This window comes from Notolepis coatsorum (genome assembly GCF_963971535.1).
Source record: "Notolepis coatsorum genome assembly, chromosome: 2".
Lineage (NCBI taxonomy): Eukaryota > Metazoa > Chordata > Actinopteri > Aulopiformes > Paralepididae > Notolepis > Notolepis coatsorum.
In genome coordinates this window covers 149,282,789-149,305,750 of record NC_140166.1, presented here as the reverse complement: position 1 = coordinate 149,305,750, position 22,962 = coordinate 149,282,789, and the positions used below count along the sequence as shown (strand labels likewise).

The window sequence follows — 22,962 nt, the reverse complement described above, 5'->3', positions numbered from 1 at the left end:
CTGCTCTTTTGAAATGCCTAATCGTGACCATTTCTTTTATCCGAGATGGCAGCTGGTTCCACCGTATAGCTGCTGAATACTGAAAGGTATTTTCCCCAGCCTCACTTTTAATCCTACAGGAGACAATGGGTCTTCATTCACCAACAGACTTAAGACAAAAGATCAGGCAACATTTTGTCCTACAGTAGCTCCACCTAAGACATTTTCTGGCTGATTTTGTGATTCACGAACGGTCCCTTCTCCTGGATTCCGTCTTAACTAAGAGCAGGATTTCGGAGCGCTGAAGAGCAGTCGTAAGTAAGATAAGATAAGATATTCCTTTATTGATCCCCTTGGGGAAATCTGTCTGACAGACTGGTGCGCACTGTGTTCTTAAGGGCGTTAATTTGGGGAGGAATCATGGTGATTGCGTTCATGTCAACTCTACAGACATCCTTGGAATTAAATCATCATAATAATAAATATGACAATATTTGTATGATAAAAAAATTATAAAGTTTTACATTTACAGTCATGCCTCGTGAGGCATTGTGATGTCCGAAAATAAATAAAAAAAACTACACCAACACAGTGGATGACAGTGGATGGATAAATAAATAAGAACTAAAGCTAATCGCGTGGATATAGACTGTATTAATATTCCATATTTATACCGTCTTGTTGCACGCTCCTGGCCACCTGTTCAGCATGCGCACACACACACACACACACGCGCACGAGCGTAGACTGTACATACCACTATAGGGCAGCGCATACAGTATCTACTATCTCCTAATGAAACAAGTAATTAGATAATATAAGCCTACTGTTCATTCATTACGCACGTATACTTACGCACGCGCGTGCGTGTGTGTGTGTGTGTGTGTGTGTGTGTGTGTGTGTGTGCACGCACTGCGGCAGGTGGCCAGGAGCGTGCAACAAGACGGTATAAATATGGAATATTAATACAGTCTATTCCACTACATAGCTATAGTGTGCTACTGTGCTGTATGATCACAATACATTTGAATCTGATCTCATTTTGATCCATCACAAAGCGCTGCTTTCAGTGCTACATGCAATGCAGACCCTTGTTTTGCACACAGCCCTCGCATTATAATGAGCTGGAGGGCGTGTCTGTATGAAAAAAATATTATTTTATGGGTAATACTAATCTTCAAATGATTAATTCTGTCTTAAACTGACAACCAATTTAGTTCTATGAACTGGGAGCGGCCAACATGGGTATGGGAAGATAAATTCAAAACAGTCCTAAATAATCAATTTATTCTGGGATGTCTGTAGTTTTATTTTGATGTACTTAGGAGTACTGGTGTACCACGCTGTACTTGCATAGTCATAGTGGGGTTGAATTCAAGGTTTTAATATGTAAAAATATTGCCTTTCTGGCCAGAAATTAAAAAGAAAATAATTAAAAAGTTGGCTATAACTTTTAACCCAATCTTCTCCCCCGTGAGAGCCTGATCCATTACACACCCCAAACAGTTTTTAGTTGCCACTACCGTGTCACCAGCCATAAGATTGAAGCCAGGCGATCTGACCAATTTCACTTTGGTCCCAAAGAGAATAGACTCCGTCTTACCGAGATGAAGAAAGCCTATTATCGGAGAGCCATTCACTCACATTCTCTAACTCTGCACCCAGACAGACAGAGTGAGAGAGAGAGAGACACACAGACAGAAGGAACGAGAGACAGAGAATGAGAGACAGAGAGAGAGATAGGCAGACAAACAAGAGAGACTGATTCAAGTCAAGTTCAACTGTATTTATCCAGTAAGCAATTGTCCCGTTTCACTGTTCTGTTACCAGGGGGCTCAGGCAGCTGCTGCAGTGGCTCTGTGGCAAACGCTCAATAGATATTACGTTTATCTGATTGTAAAGTCAATAATGTACCACTGACATGATGCACAAAGGCAGTTTCTTTTTTTGATCTACTTTTTCTCCCATTTTCAATTTTTCTCCCATCCCAATTTCGTATAGTCCAATTCTACCCTCCCCTGTCTCGAATGCTGTTAGGCCATGCCTCCCACAAGCCGGCTGCAATGTGGACTAAGCCTTACATCACGTGTCCCCTCCGGTACTCGAGGAAGAAGCAGTCGCATCTTTTCACCTGCACAGCGCGATCTCTCAGCGTCGGGGGTCTGCGTTTGGAGGGCACGCCGCCCCTGTCGCTTCCTGATTCTGCTGCGCAGGCGCACCAACCGACCTGTAGGAGTCGCTGTCCACAACGTCCGATCCCCACCCATCAGCTTCCCACCCCCTAATACTGCCAATTGTATTAGTATGAACGACCAGCCAAGCTGATAGCAATGCGGAGAGCTGGGCTCGAACCCAGCGTCTCCTGCATTGGTGGTGAGCGCCTTGCCCACTGCACCACCTAGCCGCCCTGCACAAAGGCAGTTTCAATGCAGCAAGGGTTGTATAGCACTTTGTAAAGAGAGGAGACTGAGGGAAGGAGAGAATAGTGCATGAACAGAGAGAGAGAGAGAGAGAGAGAGAGAGAGAGAGAGAGAGAGAGAGAGAGAGAGAGAGAGAGAGGAGAGTGGAAAATATACAAGGAAAAAAGAAGAAATGGGTCATTTGTAGGGATGTCCGATATTATCGGCCTACCGATATTATCGGCGGATATTGGCATTAAAATGTAATATAGGAAATTATCGGTATCGGTTTTAAATAAAATAAAAAATTTAAGCAAGTAAGAACCAATTCTTATTTTATTTATTGCCAAAAGTATGCATAATGTGTGTTAATTCCACGACAAGAGATATAATGTTAATTACCTTTTTTTGGGGGGGGGGGGGGGGAACCCTGCATATATCGGTATCGTTTGTTATCGGTATTGGTTGATATCGGTATCGGAAATTAAGAGTAGGACAATATCGGTATATCGGATATCGGTTAAAAAGCCAATATCGAACATCGCTAGTCATTTGTGATGAAAATTAAATGTACCTGTTTCAGATCTTCAGAAGTCCCGCCTGCCTGGTAGTCCTGACATATTTGGTCCATCATGCTGTCACTCAGCTGCCGCGCCTCCTGGAAACCCGAGCTGATTGGCTCCATCATCTCCTCCAGGACAGAGGCCAGGTAGGGCTGGATGCTCTCAGCACAGAACCTCTCAGCCGGCTCTGATACACTGGCTGGGGGGGGGGGGGGGGGGGGGGGGGGGGGGGGGGGTAGGAGGAAAGGACCGTTTGTTAGGGTGGGATAAGAGGACGCTCCTTTAACCCTTTCACTGCCACACTACAGAAGGTTGACCCTTTACTATCACACTACCGACAGTAGCCGGGCTTCACCAATAATGGCTTCATACAGAAACAGATGTCAGTGCAAGTCACGTCTCTCTGCCAGAGAGAACCACCCAGCCTTATCTAAGGTACCCATGTACATGTCGAAATACTTCCCAAAGGTCAGTGAATACCACGACCACAACACCAGAGGGAGCTCCACAAATCATGTTCAACCCAGATTCGGCTCAAACAAGGGTCTAAACACGTTTCGCAATTATGCCACAATAATGTGGAACGCCCTACCCACAGCCGTAAAATAATGTGAATCCCTACCAACCTTCAAAACCGCTTTAAAAGAGCACCTACGGGAGGCTGCAATTAGAAACTGGCCCCCGTAAATGTCAAAATGTCACCCTTTTAGAAACTCTGTCTTTAAACAAACAGTACTGTATGTCGTGTATGTGAAAATGGGGGACCCTGATGTAAACAAGACGAAAGTCTTTCTCTGGTCTGCATCTCCTTAACAATTGTGTGTATTGAGCCGTACTGTATTGTACCCCATTCTGCAATCTGTTAATAAAGTTTTCAATCAATCAATCATACAGGTTACAACAAGACAAGAAAACATTGTATTCTTGTATTATATTCCGACAACTAGCCCCAAATGCAACCCGGTTATGAATTAAGTGTGGGTTTCATATTCGGTATACTCTGCTCCTGTATGTATTATCTTCACCACTGCGCTGTACGAGACACCAGAGAGCCAACCCCCCGTCCGGTGGGGCAGGTATCACCTGTCATCACCATCAACACAGCAGCTGAAGAGAACAAAGGAGCCCATCTCTCCCTCACAATACAGCCTGCTGTGCCCCAACAACCACGCCCTGCCCCTGGGCCTCTGAGCCAGGCACGCACGCACGCACGCACGCACGCACACACACACACACACACACACACACACACACACACACACACACACACACACACACACACACACACACACACACACACACACACACACACACACACACACACACACACACACACACACACACACACACACACACACACACACACACACACACACACACACACACACACACACACACACACACACACACACACACACACACACACACACACACACACACACACACACACACACACACACACACACACACGAAACGCTGACAAAAGCCAAGTTGTTTTGGCCACAAGCGCATTTATGTTTTCTTTTTTTCCTGTCTGCTGGTGTTCATTAACCCTTTCACTGTGACAACACAGACGGTTAACCCTTTCACTGCAGAAGGTTAACCCTTTACTATCACACTACAGACGGTTGGGTTAGAAGTGAATTCACACGTCTCACGCTGAATCCAACACTAAAAACTAACTTTAAGACTTAAAACTTTTTCTTATCCCCAACTTTGAACGCACGAGACATAGCGTGACTCCACAAAGATTTTGCACGTTTTGGTAAAGATTTAAATTTGATTGAATTGTCCACGATTGTGTGTATAATCTGTCAAATCTATTTCAGGATAGATGTATCCCACGCTGTGACTCGTTTCTGTGTGTGTAGCACAACAAACTGTTGGATTTCCAGTTGAGTATGTTTTCACTTCTACGCCTCCTCTGATAAACTCCTCTGATCAGTTGTTGAACGAACAATTCCTTTGTTCCGACACACATGCTACGCATTCACTTGTGATGTCTGTCTCCAGTCTTTTTTGCGCTGTCAGGCTGTCTCCCCTGTTCCCCCCATGGTCTTATGTTCCTTTTGTTTTGTTTCTTTGTTGTTTTTGTTTCTTTGCTTTCGTTTCTTTGTTTGTACTCCTGCTCCCGACTACTGTCAGCAACTTCGGGTTATTGAGAAGCGCTATATACATTAAATTAATTATTACTTGTGCTATACTGCCCTGCAGAAGCTAACTGCAATTATTTTCAAAATGTAATATCTTGCTCTGTTCTAGTGAGCAGAGAGATCAGAGTCCAGCCTCCTCATCCTCTAGTGGGCAGAGAGATCAGAGTCCAGCCTCCTCATCCTCTAGTGGGCAGAGAGATCAGGGTCCAGCCACCTCATCCTCTAGTGGGCAGAGAGATCAGAGTCCAGCCCCCTCATCCTCTAGTGGGCAGAGAGATCAGAGTCCAGCCTCCTCATCCTCTAGTGGGCAGAGAGATCAGAGTCCAGCCTCCTCATCCTCTAGTGGGCAGAGAGATCAGAGTCCAGCCCCCTCATCCTCTAGTGAGCAGAGAGAGATCAGAGTCCAGCCTCCTCATCCTCTAGTGGGCAGAGAGAGATCAGGGTCCAGCCCCCTCATCCTCTAGTGGGCAGAGAGAGATCAGAGTCCAGCCCCCTCATCCTCTAGTGGGCAGAGAGATCAGAGTCCAGCCCCCTCATCCTCTAGTGGGCAGAGAGATCAGAGTCCAGCCTCCTCATCCTCTAGTGGGCAGAGAGATCAGAGTCCAGCCACCTCATCCTCTAGTGGGCAGAGAGATCAGAGTCCAGCCCCCTCATCCTCTAGTGGGCAGAGAGATCAGAGTCCAGCCCCCTCATCCTCTAGTGGGCAGAGAGATCAGAGTCCAGCCACCTCATCCTCTAGTGAGCAGAGAGATCAGAGTCCAGCCCCCTCATCCTCTAGTGGGCAGAGAGATCAGAGTCCAGCCCCCTCATCCTCTAGTGGGCAGAGAGATCAGAGTCCAGCCCCCTCATCCTGGTTAGTGACTTGTTCTGTCTAAATGTTTAATGTGAGCGATTCGCAGTGTCAAATTTCCCTCGGGATAATAAAAGTATTTCTATTCTATTAATTCTATTCTATTCATCCTCTCGAAGGGTTCATTCACACCTTTCATCTTGCTCTCCAGAAGGGCCCTGGAGCCGTTGATCTGGTCCATGTCAGAGTGAATGAGCACCTCCTGCTGGCGAGCTGCGGTACGACACTCTTCCTTCAGCGCGGACAGACCCTCCAGCAGCCGCTCCTGGACCAAGATGTAGGCCTCCTCCACCGTCTGAGAGAGAGAGAGGGATACGTTTACAAACAAATAACGTACAGCCACGAAATATAGCTAATACAATTAAAGACTAACCTAATCCCCGGATTTCCCCCAAGGGGATTAATAAATGAATATCTTATATTTTTTTATATTATTATTTCTATTTATTTATTTTTGCGATGGGGCTAGCCATTATTTTGTTCATATTGGAATCACCGATTGGGCCTTTAGATCTTTTTTGTTTCGGTCCGATGTGCGAGTTGGAGTTGAGTGGGGAGAGGGGGACCGAAACAAAACAGATTAAACCCTTTCACTGCCACACAACAGCAGGTTACCCCTTTCACTGCCACACTACAGAAGGTTAACCCTTTACTATCACACTACCGACGGTAGTAAAGGGTTAACCTTCTGTAGTGTGGCAGTGAAAGGGTTAAGGCTCTCTGGACAACATGGAGAGATGGTTTAATGACAGCTGGGTGCTTCTAAAACAGTGGAGCTCAAGGCATTAGAGGCTCTTTTCTTTCTCACGTGTTGCAGAGTCAGACTTGCACAGACCCCCCCCCCCCCTCCGTGGAACTGCGTTGCTACGGGAACAGCTCGGGCCCGAGCATGGAGATAACAAACACGTTTTTATCACCATAGATCTGTAACTCTATAGGATGGGCCCGTGTTCACTTTCTGTCAGCTGCAGCCGATACCATCAAACACACCACTGTGACAGTGAATTGGGGGACCCTGATGGAAACAAGACAAACGTCTTTTTCAGGTCTGCATCCCCTTAACAATTGTGTGTATTGAGCCGTACTGTATTGTACCCATTCTGCAATCTGTTAAATAAAGTTTTCATTCATTCATTCATTCATTCATTCATTCATTCATTCATTCATTCATTCATTCATTCATTCATTCATTCATTCACAGGAAATGAATCTGGGCCTTGTTTAGGATGTTTTATGTTGACAAGTTTTGAAAAGATCTATACTGGTGATGATGATGTGTTATTACGACCACATGCTGACTGAATGTGTAACATGATAACAATCAGTCATGTAGACAGTCAATATGCCGGCTCAGATTACAACATTAGAGCTATTGAATAGGAGCGGTAGGCTTCCTCAGAGGCATGCTAAAGAGGCAATGCTAAAATGCTAAATGCGAAATATATGCAATATATAATCTAAATCCTAATCTATACAAGATATAACAATAAACATGTCTGGTCTGCATCCCCTTAAGAATTGTGTGTATTATATTTATAAAAAAAAAAGCATCATTCATGCTCATTGGTGCATTAAAAACAATAATTATTTTCAACAAAGTGCATAGAGACATTACTCATCGTTCACCATGGTTCAACACATAATACCGTCGCATCAACATTACAGTGGCAGGTTACTAAACAGCTGCTCCCTTATCCTTGATTTGAACACTGCAGCACTCTCGGTTTCCTTGATATTGAGGTAGTTTGTTCCACTCCACTGCACCTCTATATCTAAATGACATTTGACCTATCTTCCTGTTGTGTTTACAGGGGACTACATTTCTCAGGCTTCCTCTTGTGTTGTGTCTGTGTGCAATCATTTCAAGGTGGTTGTTAAAATATGTTGGGGCTCTCTTGTTTAAAATCTTGTGAACCTGCTTGTTAGCTGAACTAGTCTGACTCCACTTCAGTGTGAACCTGCTTGTTAGCTGAACTAGTCTGACTCCACTTCAGTGTGAACCTGCTTGTTAGCTGAACTAGTCTGACTCCACTTCAGTGTGAACCTGCTTGTTAGCTGAACTAGTCTGACTCCACCTCAGTGTGAACCTGCTTGTTAGCTGAACTAGTCTGACTCCACTTCAGTGTGAACCTGCTTGTTAGCTGAACTAGTCTGACTCCACTTCAGTGTGAACCTGCTTGTTAGCTGAACTAGTCTGACTCCACCTCAGTGTGAACCTGCTTGTTAGCTGAACTAGTCTGACTCCACTTCAGTGTGAACCTGCTTGTTAGCTGAACTAGTCTGACTCCACTTCAGTGTGAACTGTTAGCTGAACTAGTCTGACTCCACCTCAGTGGGAACCTGCTTGCTAGCTGAAAAAGGTCAGCAGAGGATCTACTCGTTGAGAAAGCTGAACTCTTTTAATGTTAGTGCGAAGATCCTGAGCACTTTTTATTGTTATTTCATTGAAAGCCTCTTAACTTTTTCTTTTATCTGCTGGTTCAGTGGCCTATCTATTCAACATAAGAACAGCCTACAGTATATTGTGAAAGTGTGCTCCAAAATAATTGGAGTGAAACAGAGAGAGACCCATGTTCTCTCTGGACGGACCAGGTGGTCAACAAGGGGACGAGCATCACAAACCAACCTCTCCACGCTCTGTCTCAGCGGTTTTCACTGTTGCCTTCTGGCCGCCGTTATGACGTTCCATTAAGTAGGACCAACCGTTACGCTACATCTTTTGTCCCCTCGGCTATCAGACTTTTAAACACAGACAGTAGTCACTTTAAGTAGCCTTTTACACCTAGTTGACTGTTTTTACTTTTACTGGACTGTGTATAGCATGGAATGTTGTTGTTGCTGTGTTGTCGTTGAGATGTTTTTGTTCTTTTTGTTACTCGTGCAAAGCTACAATATGAATTGCCCCACGTGGGATCAATAAAGTTGTGTGAATCTGAATCTGAATCTAGTCTGCTTCTCCGCACACCGTGTGGCCATCTACTATTGAAGCCACACAGAGCAAGCGACGCATTCCACTGTGGTTCTACTTCAGGCAAGTCTGCCTCCATAGGGGGCGGCGACAGTGGCTCGGGGAGGTAGAGCAGTCGTCTGGTAATCCGGTTCGATTCCCACTCCTGCCTGGGCAGCGTGTCGAAGTGTCCTTGAGCAAGACACTTAACCCATAACTGCTCCCGATGAGCAGATCGCCACCTTACATGGTGTGTGAATGTATGAGTGAATTGGTGAGGAACCAATTGTAAAGCGCTTTGGCTAAATGGCTCCATGAATGCACCGTTGTCAATACTGCCGTCTTCAGGGGGGGACCCGGATCTCTGACCTCGTGTTCTCGCTGGTTTACAATAAGGTTTGAACCCGGTGACCCTTGTCATGGTCTCCATGGTAACCTAGTCTTTGATACTCACAGCGAACCAGACTCTCTTCCTCTCCGTCTTCTTGACCTTGAGACGCGGCAGCATGTCTTTCTCCAGGGAAGGTAGCAGCTGCTCCATGACGAGGTTGGCCATCACCTACACACACACACACACACACACACACACACACACACACACACACACACACACACACACACACACACACACACACACACACACACACACACACACACACACACACACACACACACACACACACACACACACACACACACACACACACACACACACACACACACACACACACACACACACACACACACGATTAGGACATTTACGGGGGGCCAGTTTCGAATTGCAGCCTCCCATTAGGTGCTCTTGAAGGGTTTTGAAGGAGGGTAGGGAATCTAGGGATTCACATTTATTTACAGCTGTGGGTAGGGCGTTCCACATTGTTTTTTTTTTTTATCTACTTTTTCTCCCATTTTCAATTTTTCTCCCATCCCAATTTCGTATCGTCCAATTCTACCCTCCCCTGTCTCGAACGCTGTTAGGCCATGCCTCCCATAGGCCGGCTGCAATGTGGACGAAGCCTTGCATCACGTGTCCCCTCCGGTACTCGAGGAGGCAGCCGTCGCATCTTTTCACCTGCACAGCGCGATCTCTCAGCGGCGGGGGTCTGCGTGGGAGGGACACGCCGCCCCCGTCGCTTCCTGATTCTGTTGCGCAGGCACACCAACCGACCTGTAGGAGTCGCTGTCCACAACGTCCGATCCCCACCCACCAGCTTCCCACCCCCTAATACTGCCAATTGTATTAGTATGAACGACCAGCCAAGCTGGTAGCAATGACAAGAGCTGGGCTCGAACCCAGCATCTCCTGCATTAGTGGCGAGCGCCTTGCCCACTGCGCCACTTAGCCGCCCTGCGTTCCACATTGTTGTGGCATAATTGCGAAACATGTTTAGTCCCTTGTTTGAGCCGAATCTGGGTTGAACATGATTTGTGGAGCTCCCTCTGGTGTTGTGGTCGTGGTATTCACTGACCTTTGGGAGGTACCTCGACATGTACATGGGTACCTTAGTGGTGTAGTGTAGGTCTGGAGAAACCCACAGCATCATGAGTCACTAAACCCCAACCCACACGTCAGACCGAAGCGAAAAAGTTAACAAAGCGCAATACAAAAGCGGGGCTCTTTTGCCTAGAGGTTTGACCGCATTACAGATTCTACCTTTAAAAGACGGTAGAGGTGGAGAACCGTTGGTGCAATACGACGCATTCAGCGTGATTTGGATCGACCACAGATACGTGTGCTGTCCAAAGAAAATGTCACAGTGTGTCGTGTGGTTCTTCAGTGCAGAGGGTTCATAGTGTGATGACAGACACAAGCAGATGTCAATACAGCTGCCAGGTTAGCTGTATTATAGAGAATGTGACTAGTAGTGAAACTACAGAGTGAAACTCCCTGCCTACTGTGAGTCTGCTGCCAGCATTACTGTCATTCTATGCCGTTTTTAACTATGCAGCGTGTGTGTGTGCGTGTGTGCGTGTGTGTGTGTGTGTGCAAGTCTATGTGTGAGGTGAGGCAATCTGTATGTTCACACAGACAGCCCTCTGAAAGATTACAGCGTTGACAGCTTCCTCGTTGATTGTTATCACCGTCCGTGAAACCCCTGCGTTTGTATAAATAGTTGTTGATGATGGTTATCTTACTGGCTGTCACACACTATCACCCCATTGATGCATCCGGGGCAAAATAATCAACTCGAAACGTGATCTCTTTCTTGGTGGGATGTTTATTTTCATAAACAAAAGGTCTCGTACAGATTGAAACAAATTGAAAGTCTTTAAAAAGGTGAGGAAACTAGATGAATAATTCTATCTCTCTCTTGGTTGTTGCGGCCTAGCTCACTAGCCAAAGCCTGTCCCGTTAGCCGGTAGCTAACTGTTCCATTATCCTCATGGCTGCTTCCCCTCCCCTGCCCTGCAGGCCCAGAGGAGGCTGGAGCTCTCTCCCGTCTTGCTGTCTCGCTGCTATCCAACACCCTTCTGATTCTGTTACCGGAAGAAGTACCAGCTTAATGTCTTAAAGTCTCTCTATCTCTTGCGATGTCTAACTCTCTTCGTCGTGTGGCTATCTCGTTACTATAGCAACGGCTTTCCCCCTAGCCACTCCTTATCTGCATTGTCATGGTGACCACTATCTTTGTGTCACTATAGCAACCTTGTCTGACTAAAACCGGAAGAACCCACAGCCCTAGCAACGGCTACTAGCCCATAGCAACGCCTGCCCTATCTCCCCTGACTGTGTGAGTAACCTCGACTCCCTCTGCGGCTCTAAAGGCCCTCACATAGTCGGGTGGAACGTACGCGGACCGGACTCCGCGGAGGTCCGTGCGGACTCAAAGCGGGCTCAAAGCGGACTCCCAGTGCGAAGCTCCAATTTTCTAACCGTGCGGACGTCCGCGCCGCTCACTTGGTCCCACACAAATGGCTGCTCGGCATTTTCGTGCCAAGTGAGAGTAGGGCAGGATCATGATTAAATGGGTAGGAGGAAAACTTTGGCAGGTAGATGACGCTAAATTTAGTTTTACTATCGCTAATCGTTGTCGTTATTTCATAATCTGAAAAAACTTGAGAAGTTTGAATGGCTTTTCTAAATGAAGTGTGTAAAACTGACATTTTTATTTAGAAATCTTGGAAACCTAGACTCTTTATTTTGACATCGGTGGACGATGCCATGACAGAGAGTGTAAACAGCGCACATTTATTTTGGGAAATGTAGTAAACTGGTGCAAGACATGTAGGAAATTGGTACGCGGAGGTACGCTCGACTGTGAAAGCTCTGCGACTGCGGACATGCCGCAGGGAGTCCGGTCCGCGTACGTTCTGAGTTTTTCAAGTTTCTTTAATAGTTGCCATACAGAAGTACAGAATACTTTCATACAAAATGCTTCTTACTGTTACGCTCCAGAGACTGTGCTAGACAAGATAGTATCAAACATAGTATACATGTAATTTAGAAGAAGAAAAGGTCACAGTGTTCGGTATAGACATATGTACAATGTTCTGAGTTACCATATAATATACAATACTATGCAGTGTACTAATGTACAGTACTATCTAGTGCAAAGCAGAAATGGGATGAGGTACAATTTAGGTACAATTTACAGTAAGGTGTACGAGTTGTAGTGCAATCCTTCATCAATAAATATAAAGTGTGGGGAGTGGGTGCTACAGTGTGTTTGTTTAAAGTGGGTGTGTGCTATAAAGTGTGTGGAGTGGGTGCTACAGTGTGTTTGTTTAAGTGAGTGTGTGCGTGTGGATGTGTGTGCTATGTGCGTTTGGTGGTTGTTGTTGTGTAGTGTTCATTCATTGTTCGTTTAGCAGCCTGATGGCCTGGGGATAGAAGCTTCTTCTGAGTCTTTCTGTGCTCGCCTTGAGACTCCGGTATCGCTTGCCTGACCGCAGCAGTTCAAAGAGGCAGTTGTTCGGGTGACTGGAGTCTTGTGGGGGCCTTAACTCTCGCCCACCCCTGGCACCAGCCGTCTCTCTCTAAAAGGAATGCTCCCTGCCCCCATCAGTTGAAAGTTTGTGCCATCTCAAGATGACCTTGGCTTCTTATCTCTCCCACACCCTGCCTGTCTGTCTCACAGTCTCTAAGTTGAACACACACACAGAGGAGATGTCTGTCTCAGCGTTTAGAGTTTAAAACGTTTAAACTAATATCTATATGTTATAATAACCAAAGTACACAGTGTAACACAAAGACCCACTTACTTACTATGTGCAAGCAAGTCTGTGTGTGTGTGTATGTGTATGCTTCTCTCTAAATGGTGTATGCATGTACATGTATGTGCGCATGGCATGTGTGTGTGTGTGTGGGTGTGTGCATGCGCATTCATAAGTGTGTGCGTGTAGGTGTGTATAGAAGAGGAGGGACAATGGTCTCCTGTCAGAATCAGTGGTGGTTTCCTGTAGCTTAGTTAGCCCCTTAACCACAAAACAACTGCTATTAACATCCTGTTTAGGGAAGGGATAGAGAGAGAGAGAGAGAGAGAGAGAGAGAGAGAGAGAGAGAGAGAGAGAGAGAGAGAGAGAGAGAGAGAGAGAGAGAAAGAGAGAGAGAGATAGAGGGGAAAAGATAGAGATAGGAAGAGAGCAAGAGAGAGAGGTGGAAGGGAAGAGAGAGGGGGGAGAGAGAAAGGGCGGGAAAGCGAGAGAGAGGGGTGGTGGGAGAGAGGGAGGGGAAGAGAGTGAGAGAGAGGTGCAATGGAAGATAGAGGGGGGGGAGAGAGAGAGGGGTGGTGGGAGAGAGGGAGGGGAAGAGAGTGAGAGAGAGGTGCAATGGAAGATAGAGGGGGGGGGGAAGAGAGAGAGAGGGGTGGTGGGAGAGAGAGGGAGGGGAAGATAGAGAGAGTGAGAGTGAGAGAGAGAGTGAGAGGGACGACAAGCAGAATACCAATACAGAGAGAGAATGACAGAGCAAAGAGAGAGAAGGGGAAAGGAGGAATGAGAGGGATAAAACGGACAGAAAAAGACAAGACAGTAGGAGACCGACGGCATGAAACAATCAGAATCTCCTGAGCTCCTTTCATTCTTCTCCGGAACACATCGTTCTCGGTCTGCGCTCTGGCATCCAACGCTTATGTAACACTCACACAGTGTGATGGGAAATAAACCAAGCGTGTGTTTTAATGACTATCGCTACACTCTCCTCCGCTCAGCCTCTCCTGCAGGATGCGTTCTGGCTCATCTCCAGCTTTCACCGGGGAAACATTAATAATAATAATAATAATAATAATAATAATAATAATAATAATAATAATAATAATAATAATAATAATAATAATAATAATAATAATAATAATAATAATAATAATAATAATAATAATAATAATAATAATAATAATAATAACTTTATTTGTATAGCACTTTTCATACAGTTGCAGTTCAAAGTGCTTCACAACAGTAAAAAATACAGGCATAAGCGAGCATAAAAAAGCAAGGTAAGGTAAATCAATGAATGATGAATGACCTACAAATAATAAAGATAGTAATAAAGAACTAAAGAAAACTCAAGCACACTGGTGTCCTTTACCTTTACCTCCACGTGGAAAAAAAACTAGGGCTGTCAGTTTATCGCGTTAATTAGATTAATTAATTACACAGCAAATTATCGCGTTATGAAAATTAACTCAAAATTAATTACAAAAGAATTTTTTTTTTTTTTTTTTTTTTTTTTATATATTTTTTTTTATCCCATTCATTCCATAAGAACGTAGAATACACATTACAGACTTTTTTTTATATGGTCCATTTGCATGTTCTTGGTATATGATTCAAGGGACATCTATGGATCTCAGGGAATGTATTCCCAGTGTCAGAAATACTGTGTCTGTTACTAGGCTTGAGTAAATTGTAATGAACCAAATGAGAATATCAATAAAATTTCTTTTTTATCTTTGACTGTGAATAACACTATGCTCAAATTGACCAGACCTGAAAAATCTAAGCAAATTAATAGATGGAAGATGATTAAACAGAAGGTTTTGTAGATACAGTACTGAATTCTGCCATCCGGACACATGCAATTTGAAATATGATTATAGAATATAGAATATCAGGCATAAAATGGTTATGCGATTAAAATGCGATTAATTAGATTAATTAATTACAAATCCTGTAATTAATTAGATTAATTTTTTTAATCACCTGACAGCACTAAAAAAAAACCAACATTTTGGTCGACAGATCTTCAGGGTATTCACAGAACTGCATGTAAGATGCAACAACAGTTCTGTAAAATGCCTAGAATGTCTCCGTTGACTGGAAACTCACTTCACTGGCCCATAAAATGCTATCACGCCGCGTTCTCCAACCCAAAACTAGGCTGATATTCTAGTATTGCTGCACGGTCTGAAGCAGAATTAGGACCTCTTCTGGGTGAAAGAGCTCACACACAAACGCTTTATGGCCTCGTAAAGTCGGAGCCCCGCTCGTCATCCTCCCTCTCTCTGGAGTTTGTGGCATGTTTACTAATACTGACTGAAGTGTCCTGGGGCACAGGAAGAACATCATGTCAAATGATTCCTCTTTACGATGGCTGATGTTTTTCACAAGCAGTCTTTCACATGGACGTTGTATTATTATGTAGATGGAATCTGAGACCATAGGAAACTGTAAATGTTTAAAAAAAAGAATTATTCTTCACTTGGAACTATGTGTGTCTAAAATCATGAGCTCACTTGTCTGAATGTTTTAATGTTTGTTTTTGTCTGAAACTAATGTGTTTTTGCTGTCCTTCTTGGCCAGGTCACTCTTGTAAAATATATTTGAATCTCAATGAGTTTTTATCTGGTTAAATAAAAGGTTAAACAATAATAATAATAATAATAATAATAATAATAATAATAATAATAATAATAATAATAATAATAATAATAATAATAATAATAATAATAATAATAATAATAATAATAATAATAATAATAATAATAATAATAATAATAATAGTAGAAAACTGGAGACCCTGAGAACTGAACATCTGTCTGAGGGGTTTGACAAGTTTCCAAGTCACAGGGTTAGAGCTTATCTGTCTCACTGATACAGAGCGAGAGAGAGAGAGAGAGAGAGAGAGAGAGAGAGAGAGAGAGAGAGAGAGAGAGAGAGAGAGAGATCAAGAGAGAGAGATATATATCAAATAGGCTATTACTGTTACTGAAACACACTCGTACAGTATATACCCACACACACACACACACATGTGCATGCATACACACACATACACACAGCTCATTAATACAGTCATGGAGAAGTATTCACCTTTTGTTCCTAGGCAACAAGGCGTTGGTGATTCCATGAGCGCCTGACGGTAATCTAGAAAGGGATATATTATCCTTCCAGGTTTATATTATATTAGCCTTCCAGGTTTATATTATATTAGCCTTCCAGGTTTATATTATATTAGTCTTCCAGGTTTATATTATATTAGTCTTCCAGGTTTATATTATATTAGTCTTCCAGGTTTATATTATATTAGTCTTCCAGGTTTATATTATATTAGTCTTCCAGGTGTATATTATATTAATGGCTGCTTTTTTGGTAAATGGCTGTTTTTTTATATAACGCTTTTATCCAAAGCTGTCACGTACGTGGGTTGTTCATTATCATTATTGCCATATTTTTAACACCATGTAAACATCAGGTTAGTATATGTAATATGTGTTATTTTGTTTGTATGTGATGTGTGGCATCTTCTAAACCCTTTTTTCTTTCTCCCCTTCCCAGATGCCACTCGTCTCACTGATTGGGCTGATTGCACCTGCTGATTGCACCTGCTGATTGCACCTGCGGGCAGTCAGTCTGAGGCGAGTGGTTATTAACCTGGAAGATGACACACATCGGGGCGCCTCATTGAATCACTGCCACGTTCCAGAGTGGAGTGGGGAGGTTGCCCTTCTTGCCTAGCTGTGTCTGTGGAGCGATATCGTGTGGCCTTGTGCCATTTACCACTTGGTGTGGATTAATCCATTTGATGATTTTTGTGTCCTATGACACGTTGATATTTTTGCTAAGTGTTTGTTTGTCTGTATGTATACCTTGTTTGTTCTCCCCTACCCCTTTTCCCTAATTGGATATTGTTGTGGGTTCAAATCCCCACTTCAATAAATATTATTTACCATTTGGAAAACGCTTTGTGTTGTTTCTTGCCTGCCGGGACCTGTGCTTAAAGCATCTACTGGACGGGCTGGTTTCATGTACAGCCCGCTCCAGCAGCCCGCTCCAGCTATATTCTATATGGTCATCAGACCTTTGTACATGACAAAAGCGCTTTACAATTTGTTACTCACATTTTACCCATTCACTCACACATTCACACACCGACCATGCAAGTTGCCAACCTGCTCATCGCTGAGCAATTAGGGGTTAAGTGTCTTGCTCAAGGACACATCGACACGCTGCCCGGGGAGGAGCGGGAATCGAACCGGGAACCTCCGGATTGCCAGACGACTGGAGGTAGAGACCTCCTGAGCCACTGTCGCCCATTAGCCTTCCAGGTCCGTAAACTTGTGAAACTAGTGAAAAACAGCAAGCCATCTGTTCTTCTTCACAATCATCTTGCAATGAGCTATAGGTCAGCAGTCCATCCACACCATCTAGCATCTTTGCCGTGAAGTACAGCAACAGAATAAAGAACTACAACTGGGAATGTGGGGGCGGGACAAAGTGAGAACTACAACTGGGAATGTGGGGGCGGGACAAAGTGAGAACTACAACTGGGAATGTGGGGGCGGGACAAAGTGAGAACTACAACTGGGAATGTGGGGGCGGGACAAAGTGAGAACTACAACTGGGAATGTGGGGGCGGGACAAAGTGAGAACTACAACTGGGAATGTGAGGGCGGGACAAAGTGAGAACTACAACTGGGAATGTGGGGGCGGGACAAAGTGAGAACTACAACTGGGAATGTGGGGGCGGGACAAAGTGAGAACTACAACTGGGAATGTGGGCGGGACAAAGTGAGAACTACAACTGAGAATGTGGGGGTGGGACAAAGTGAGAACTACAACTGGGAATGTGGGCGTGACAAAGTGAGAACTACAACTGGGAATGTGGGGGCGGGACAAAGTGAGAACTACAACTGGGAATGTGGGCGGGACAAAGTGAGAACTACAACTGGGAATGTGGGGGCGGGACAAAGTGAGAACTACAACTGGGAATGTGGGCGGGACAAAGTGAGGGTGAATTGAAAAGGTTCAACCTGTGAACTGTGAGGTAACGGGGCGTCGGAGACGGTCATCGGTATGAGCTTTCGGATCAGACCAATCAGGGTTTAGAGACTAGTAGTAGGTACCTACCCTCACATCACTGCCAATCAGCATGTCCCAGGCCTCGTACCTGCCCTTCTCCTGTCGGTACAGCTGGACCGCTTTCAGAAAGGCCTGGACCTCACACGTCTTTTTCTTCAGGAAGTCTGAGAGGAGGGAGGAGGAGGAGGGAGGAGGAGAGTGACAGCAAGAGAGGAGGGGCATGAATGACAGAAAGATAGAAGGAAAATGGAAAATGAAAGATTGAAATTGTTAATTGATAGTTTAAAAATGACATTGAATTGAGAGGGGATTGTAGTGATAGATAAAACAGACAGACAGTCGGGCAGACAGACAGATAAACAGTCATGTAGGGGGAGGGTAACAGTGGCTCAGGAGCTAGAGCGGTCGGCCTGGTAATCAGAGCGTTCCCGGTTCGATTCCAGCTCCTACCGGCAGCGTGTCAAAGTGTCCTTGAGCAAGACACTTAACCCCTACATGCTCCTGATGAGCAGCACTCTGCCGTCGGTGTGTGAAGGTGAGGCACAACGTTGTAAAGCACTTTGGATTAAAGAAATATATGAATGCAGTCCAATTATATCTATAGACATGTAGAGAGACAGACATGTAGAGAGACAGACATGTAGAGAGACAGACATGTAGAGAGACAGACATGTAGAGAGACAGACATGTAGAGAGACAGACAGACATGTAGAGAGACAGACATGTAGAGAGACAGACATGTAGACAGACAGACATGTAGAGAGACAGACATGTAGAGAGACAGACATGTAGACAGACAGACATGTAGAGAGACAGACATGTAGACAGACAGACATGTAGAGAGACAGACATGTAGACAGACAGACATGTAGAGAGACAGACATGTAGAGAGACAGACATGTAGACAGACAGACATGTAGAGAGACAGACATGTAGAGAGACAGACATGTAGACAGACAGACATGTAGAGAGACAGACATGTAGAGAGACAGACATGTAGACAGACAGACATGTAGAGAGACAGACATGTAGACAGACAGACATGTAGAGAGACAGACATGTAGACAGACAGACAGACATGTAGACAGACATGTAGACAGACATACAGACAGACAGACATGTAGACAGACAGACATACAGACATGTACAGACAGACAGACAGACAGACAGACAGACAGACAGACAGACAGACAGACAGACAGACAGACAGACATGTAGAGACAGACAGACATGTAGACAAACATGTAGACAGACAGACAGACAGACAGACAGACATACAGACAGACAGACAGACAGACAGACATGTAGACAGACAGACAGACAGACAGACAGACAGACAGACAGACAGACAGACAGACAGACAGACAGACATGTACAGACAGACAGACAGACAGACAGACAGACAGACAGACAGACAGACAGACAGACAGACATGTAGACAGACAGACAGACAGACAGACAGACAGACAGACAGACAGACAGACAGACATGTACAGACAGACAGACAGACAGACAGACAGACAGACAGACAGACAGACAGACAGACAGACAGACAGACAGACAGACAGACAGACATGTAGACAGACAGACAGACAGACATGTACAGACAGACAGACAGACAGACAGACATGTACAGACATGTAGACAGACAGACAGACAGACAGACAGACAGACAGACAGACAGACAGACAGACAGACAGACAGACAGACAGACAGACATGTAGACAGACAGACATACATGTAGACAGACATGTACAGACAGACAGACATGTAGACAGACATACAGACAGACAGACAGACAGACAGACAGACAGACAGACAGACAGACAGACAGACAGACAGACATGTAGACATACAGACAGACATACAGACAGACATACAGACAGACAGACAGACAGACAGACAGACAGACAGACATACAGACATGTAGAGACAGACAGACATGTAGACAGACAGACAAACAGACAGACAGACAGACAGACAGACAGACAGACAGACAGACAGACAGACATGTAGACATACAGACAGACATACAGACAGACATACAGACAGACAGACAGACAGACAGACAGACAGACAGACAGACATACAGACATGTAGAGACAGACAGACATGTAGACAGACAGACAAACAGACATGTAGACAGACAGACATGTAGACAGACAGACAGACAGACATGTAGACAGACAGACAGACATGTAGACAGACAAACAGACATGTAGACAGACAGACAGACAGACAGACATGTAGACAGACAGACAGACAGACAGACAGACAAACAGACATGTAGACAGACAGACAGACAGACAGACAGACAGACAGACAGACAGACAGACAGACAGACAAACAGACATGTAGACAGACAGACACACTGACTGAGCTGAAGCGACTATGAGGATCCCGAAGATGAAGGGTTAATGTGTGTCTGAAGGAGAGAGGAGTCACTGCGTTGTTATTTATTTCCAAGGCTTCTCTTCACACCTCGGTTCACTTTCCTCGTTGTGACAAGCCACTCATTCCAAGGCGATGCGAGGTGACCAGGGAATTAATTTCCAAGCTTGACGTTCATCTATTGAATTTGTTTCTAAGCAATCAATGTTCCTGTATGTGTGGTGGTGGTGGTGGTGGTGGGTATTTCAGACAAGCCTGACATATCAAAATGATTAAAGTTCCATCTGCATTCTCAGGCGCAGGCATCTCGAGTCTGTTGCCATGGCAACCTTTACGGGTGTGCGCGGGTGATCGCCCCCCCCCCCCGTGGGAATTGAGAGTCTATGCCGGGTGATGGATTCCTACCGATGGGGAAAACACACTCCTGCTCGCACATCCTCTGTAATCCAGGTTTATTTTACAGCGGTGTTTGACGAGACACGTGTAAAATAACCCATTTTACAGCTCGAGAACGGGCTCAGTTTCAAACCGTTTGAAAAGAAAGATGAACGATTGTCACAAAAGTAACACTGGTGCGAAGATTTGGGGCGGATTAAATGCAAGACTGTTGGAAAGACACGGTTGATTTCGTTGTGGTTTGGTTTTCCTGGAAGACACTGTGTTCGTCTGAAAGGGTGTACAAGGTGAACCACAGAGGGACCATGAGAGACTTGGAGCTGCGCTGTTATTTATACTTGCATCAACAACTACACTATTATTTACACTTGGATCAGCGACTGGGATCAAGGAATGGGGTCTTGACATATTAATTTCTCTCCACTAGGAAACTCTCTGTCTAGAAACCTATCCTGAAATGATGTATGACGGTAATGTATATTCCTTGTCGAAAACCAAAAGGGTAAAATAAAGTGAGTTTATTTTTGGGGAAACTGGGTTTAATGATCTCTCTCTCTCTCTCTCTCTCTCTCTCCCAAACCTAAAATTACATGACCATTATTCATCAACCGTTAGTTGAAACCAAGTAAAATAATGTGAATTCCTACCCTCCTTCAAAAACGCTCTCAAAGGGCGGCTGGGTGGCGCAGCGGTCTAAGCGCTCGTCACCAACGCGTGAGACACCGGTATCGAATCCGGCTGTCAGCGTTGCCTCCGGCTTGGGCCGGCCGTCATACTGACTCAATTGGCAGAGTCAGCGGGAGGGGAGTCGATGGGTGGTGATCTGTTCGTTGTAAACAGCGACTCCTACAGGTCGGTCAGGGCGCCTGCACAGCAAGGACAGGAGATGTCGAGGGTAGTGTGAGCCTCCCACACGTTACACCTCGCCAATGAGAGTCGGCGCTGGCAGGTGAAAAGATGTGGCTGGCTGACTCCGCATGTATCGGAGGGGACATGTGATAGATTCTTCAACCCTCCCTACGACCGACCAGTGGGGGGCACATGCAAGCAACGATCAAGACAGGGGAGGGGGGAATTGGCACGACTAAATTGGGATGGGAGAAAAAAACAGAAAAAGAAGGAGAAAAAGTGGATCAAAAATTTACAGTTTCTTCCCCCTCGAATGTATATATTTTCTTTTAGGATCTCTGTTAAACAGTACTGTATATTTGTATATCATAAATGTAACAGGAATGTATATCTGTATGTCATAAATGTCATGATGTATATCTGTATATCTGTATGTTGTGTATGTCATAATAAATGTCACTATGAATTGAAAATGGGGGAACCTGATGTAAACAAGAGGAAAGTCTTTCTCTGGTCTGCATCCCCTTAACAATTGTGTGTATTGAGCCGTACTGTATTGTACCCCATTCTGCAATCTGTTCATACAATTTTCAATCAATCAATCAATCAAGTCCCTGAATGTAACAGGGATGAAAAGCCCACCTTGGTTCTGGTGGCGTATGCAGTCGGACAGGATGGAGAGGAAGCCGGCCTGCTTGGCTTCCTGTCTGAAGCAGAAGAAGGAGTCCCTCCTGTAGGGCAGGCGCAGGTAGACGGGGAACTGACCCGGCATGCCGTTCAGGGGAGGAGCGAAGTCCTCCTTCACACCTGCAACACAGACACCTCCGTTTAACCTCCGTCTACTTCACCCGTCTTCTTCAGGAGGGTATATATAACTACGATTGAAATTAATGTAGATTATAATAAGTAGTAGCCTACATATCGGATTGATGCAAGTTGCAGGAAGATAATTTCCTTCGTGAGGTAATTAAACAATACTATATTAATATTATATAGTAATTGAATATAGTATGTTATATATACTATATTATATACAGTATGTATATTTGTGATTATTGCTGCTACTGGGAGAAAGGGAGAATGGGAGATGACACATTAACAGCTGCACCAATGTGATGCTAATGATACAGTTCCTGTCTCCTGTGGGCGGGACCTTTACACAAGCGCCATCGTTAACACTGTGAGAGTGTAACCTCAT

The 22,962-nt window shown here is 44.7% G+C and overlaps 1 protein-coding gene across 1 annotated transcript in view; it reads right to left on the bottom strand.

Moving 5' to 3' along the window:
• The window catches only part of niban1a (niban apoptosis regulator 1a), a 134,110-nt gene that overhangs the window by 11,145 nt on the left and 100,003 nt on the right, over positions 1-22,962 (bottom strand). Inside the window, exons 6-10 of the mRNA XM_084308343.1 lie at positions 22,407-22,571; positions 18,177-18,292; positions 9,346-9,450; positions 6,077-6,239; positions 2,953-3,140 (exon numbers count right to left, since the gene is read on the bottom strand). Coding sequence (XP_084164469.1) covers positions 2,953-3,140; positions 6,077-6,239; positions 9,346-9,450; positions 18,177-18,292; positions 22,407-22,571 — 737 coding nt within the window. The remainder of the gene's footprint in view (positions 1-2,952; positions 3,141-6,076; positions 6,240-9,345; positions 9,451-18,176; positions 18,293-22,406; positions 22,572-22,962) is intronic.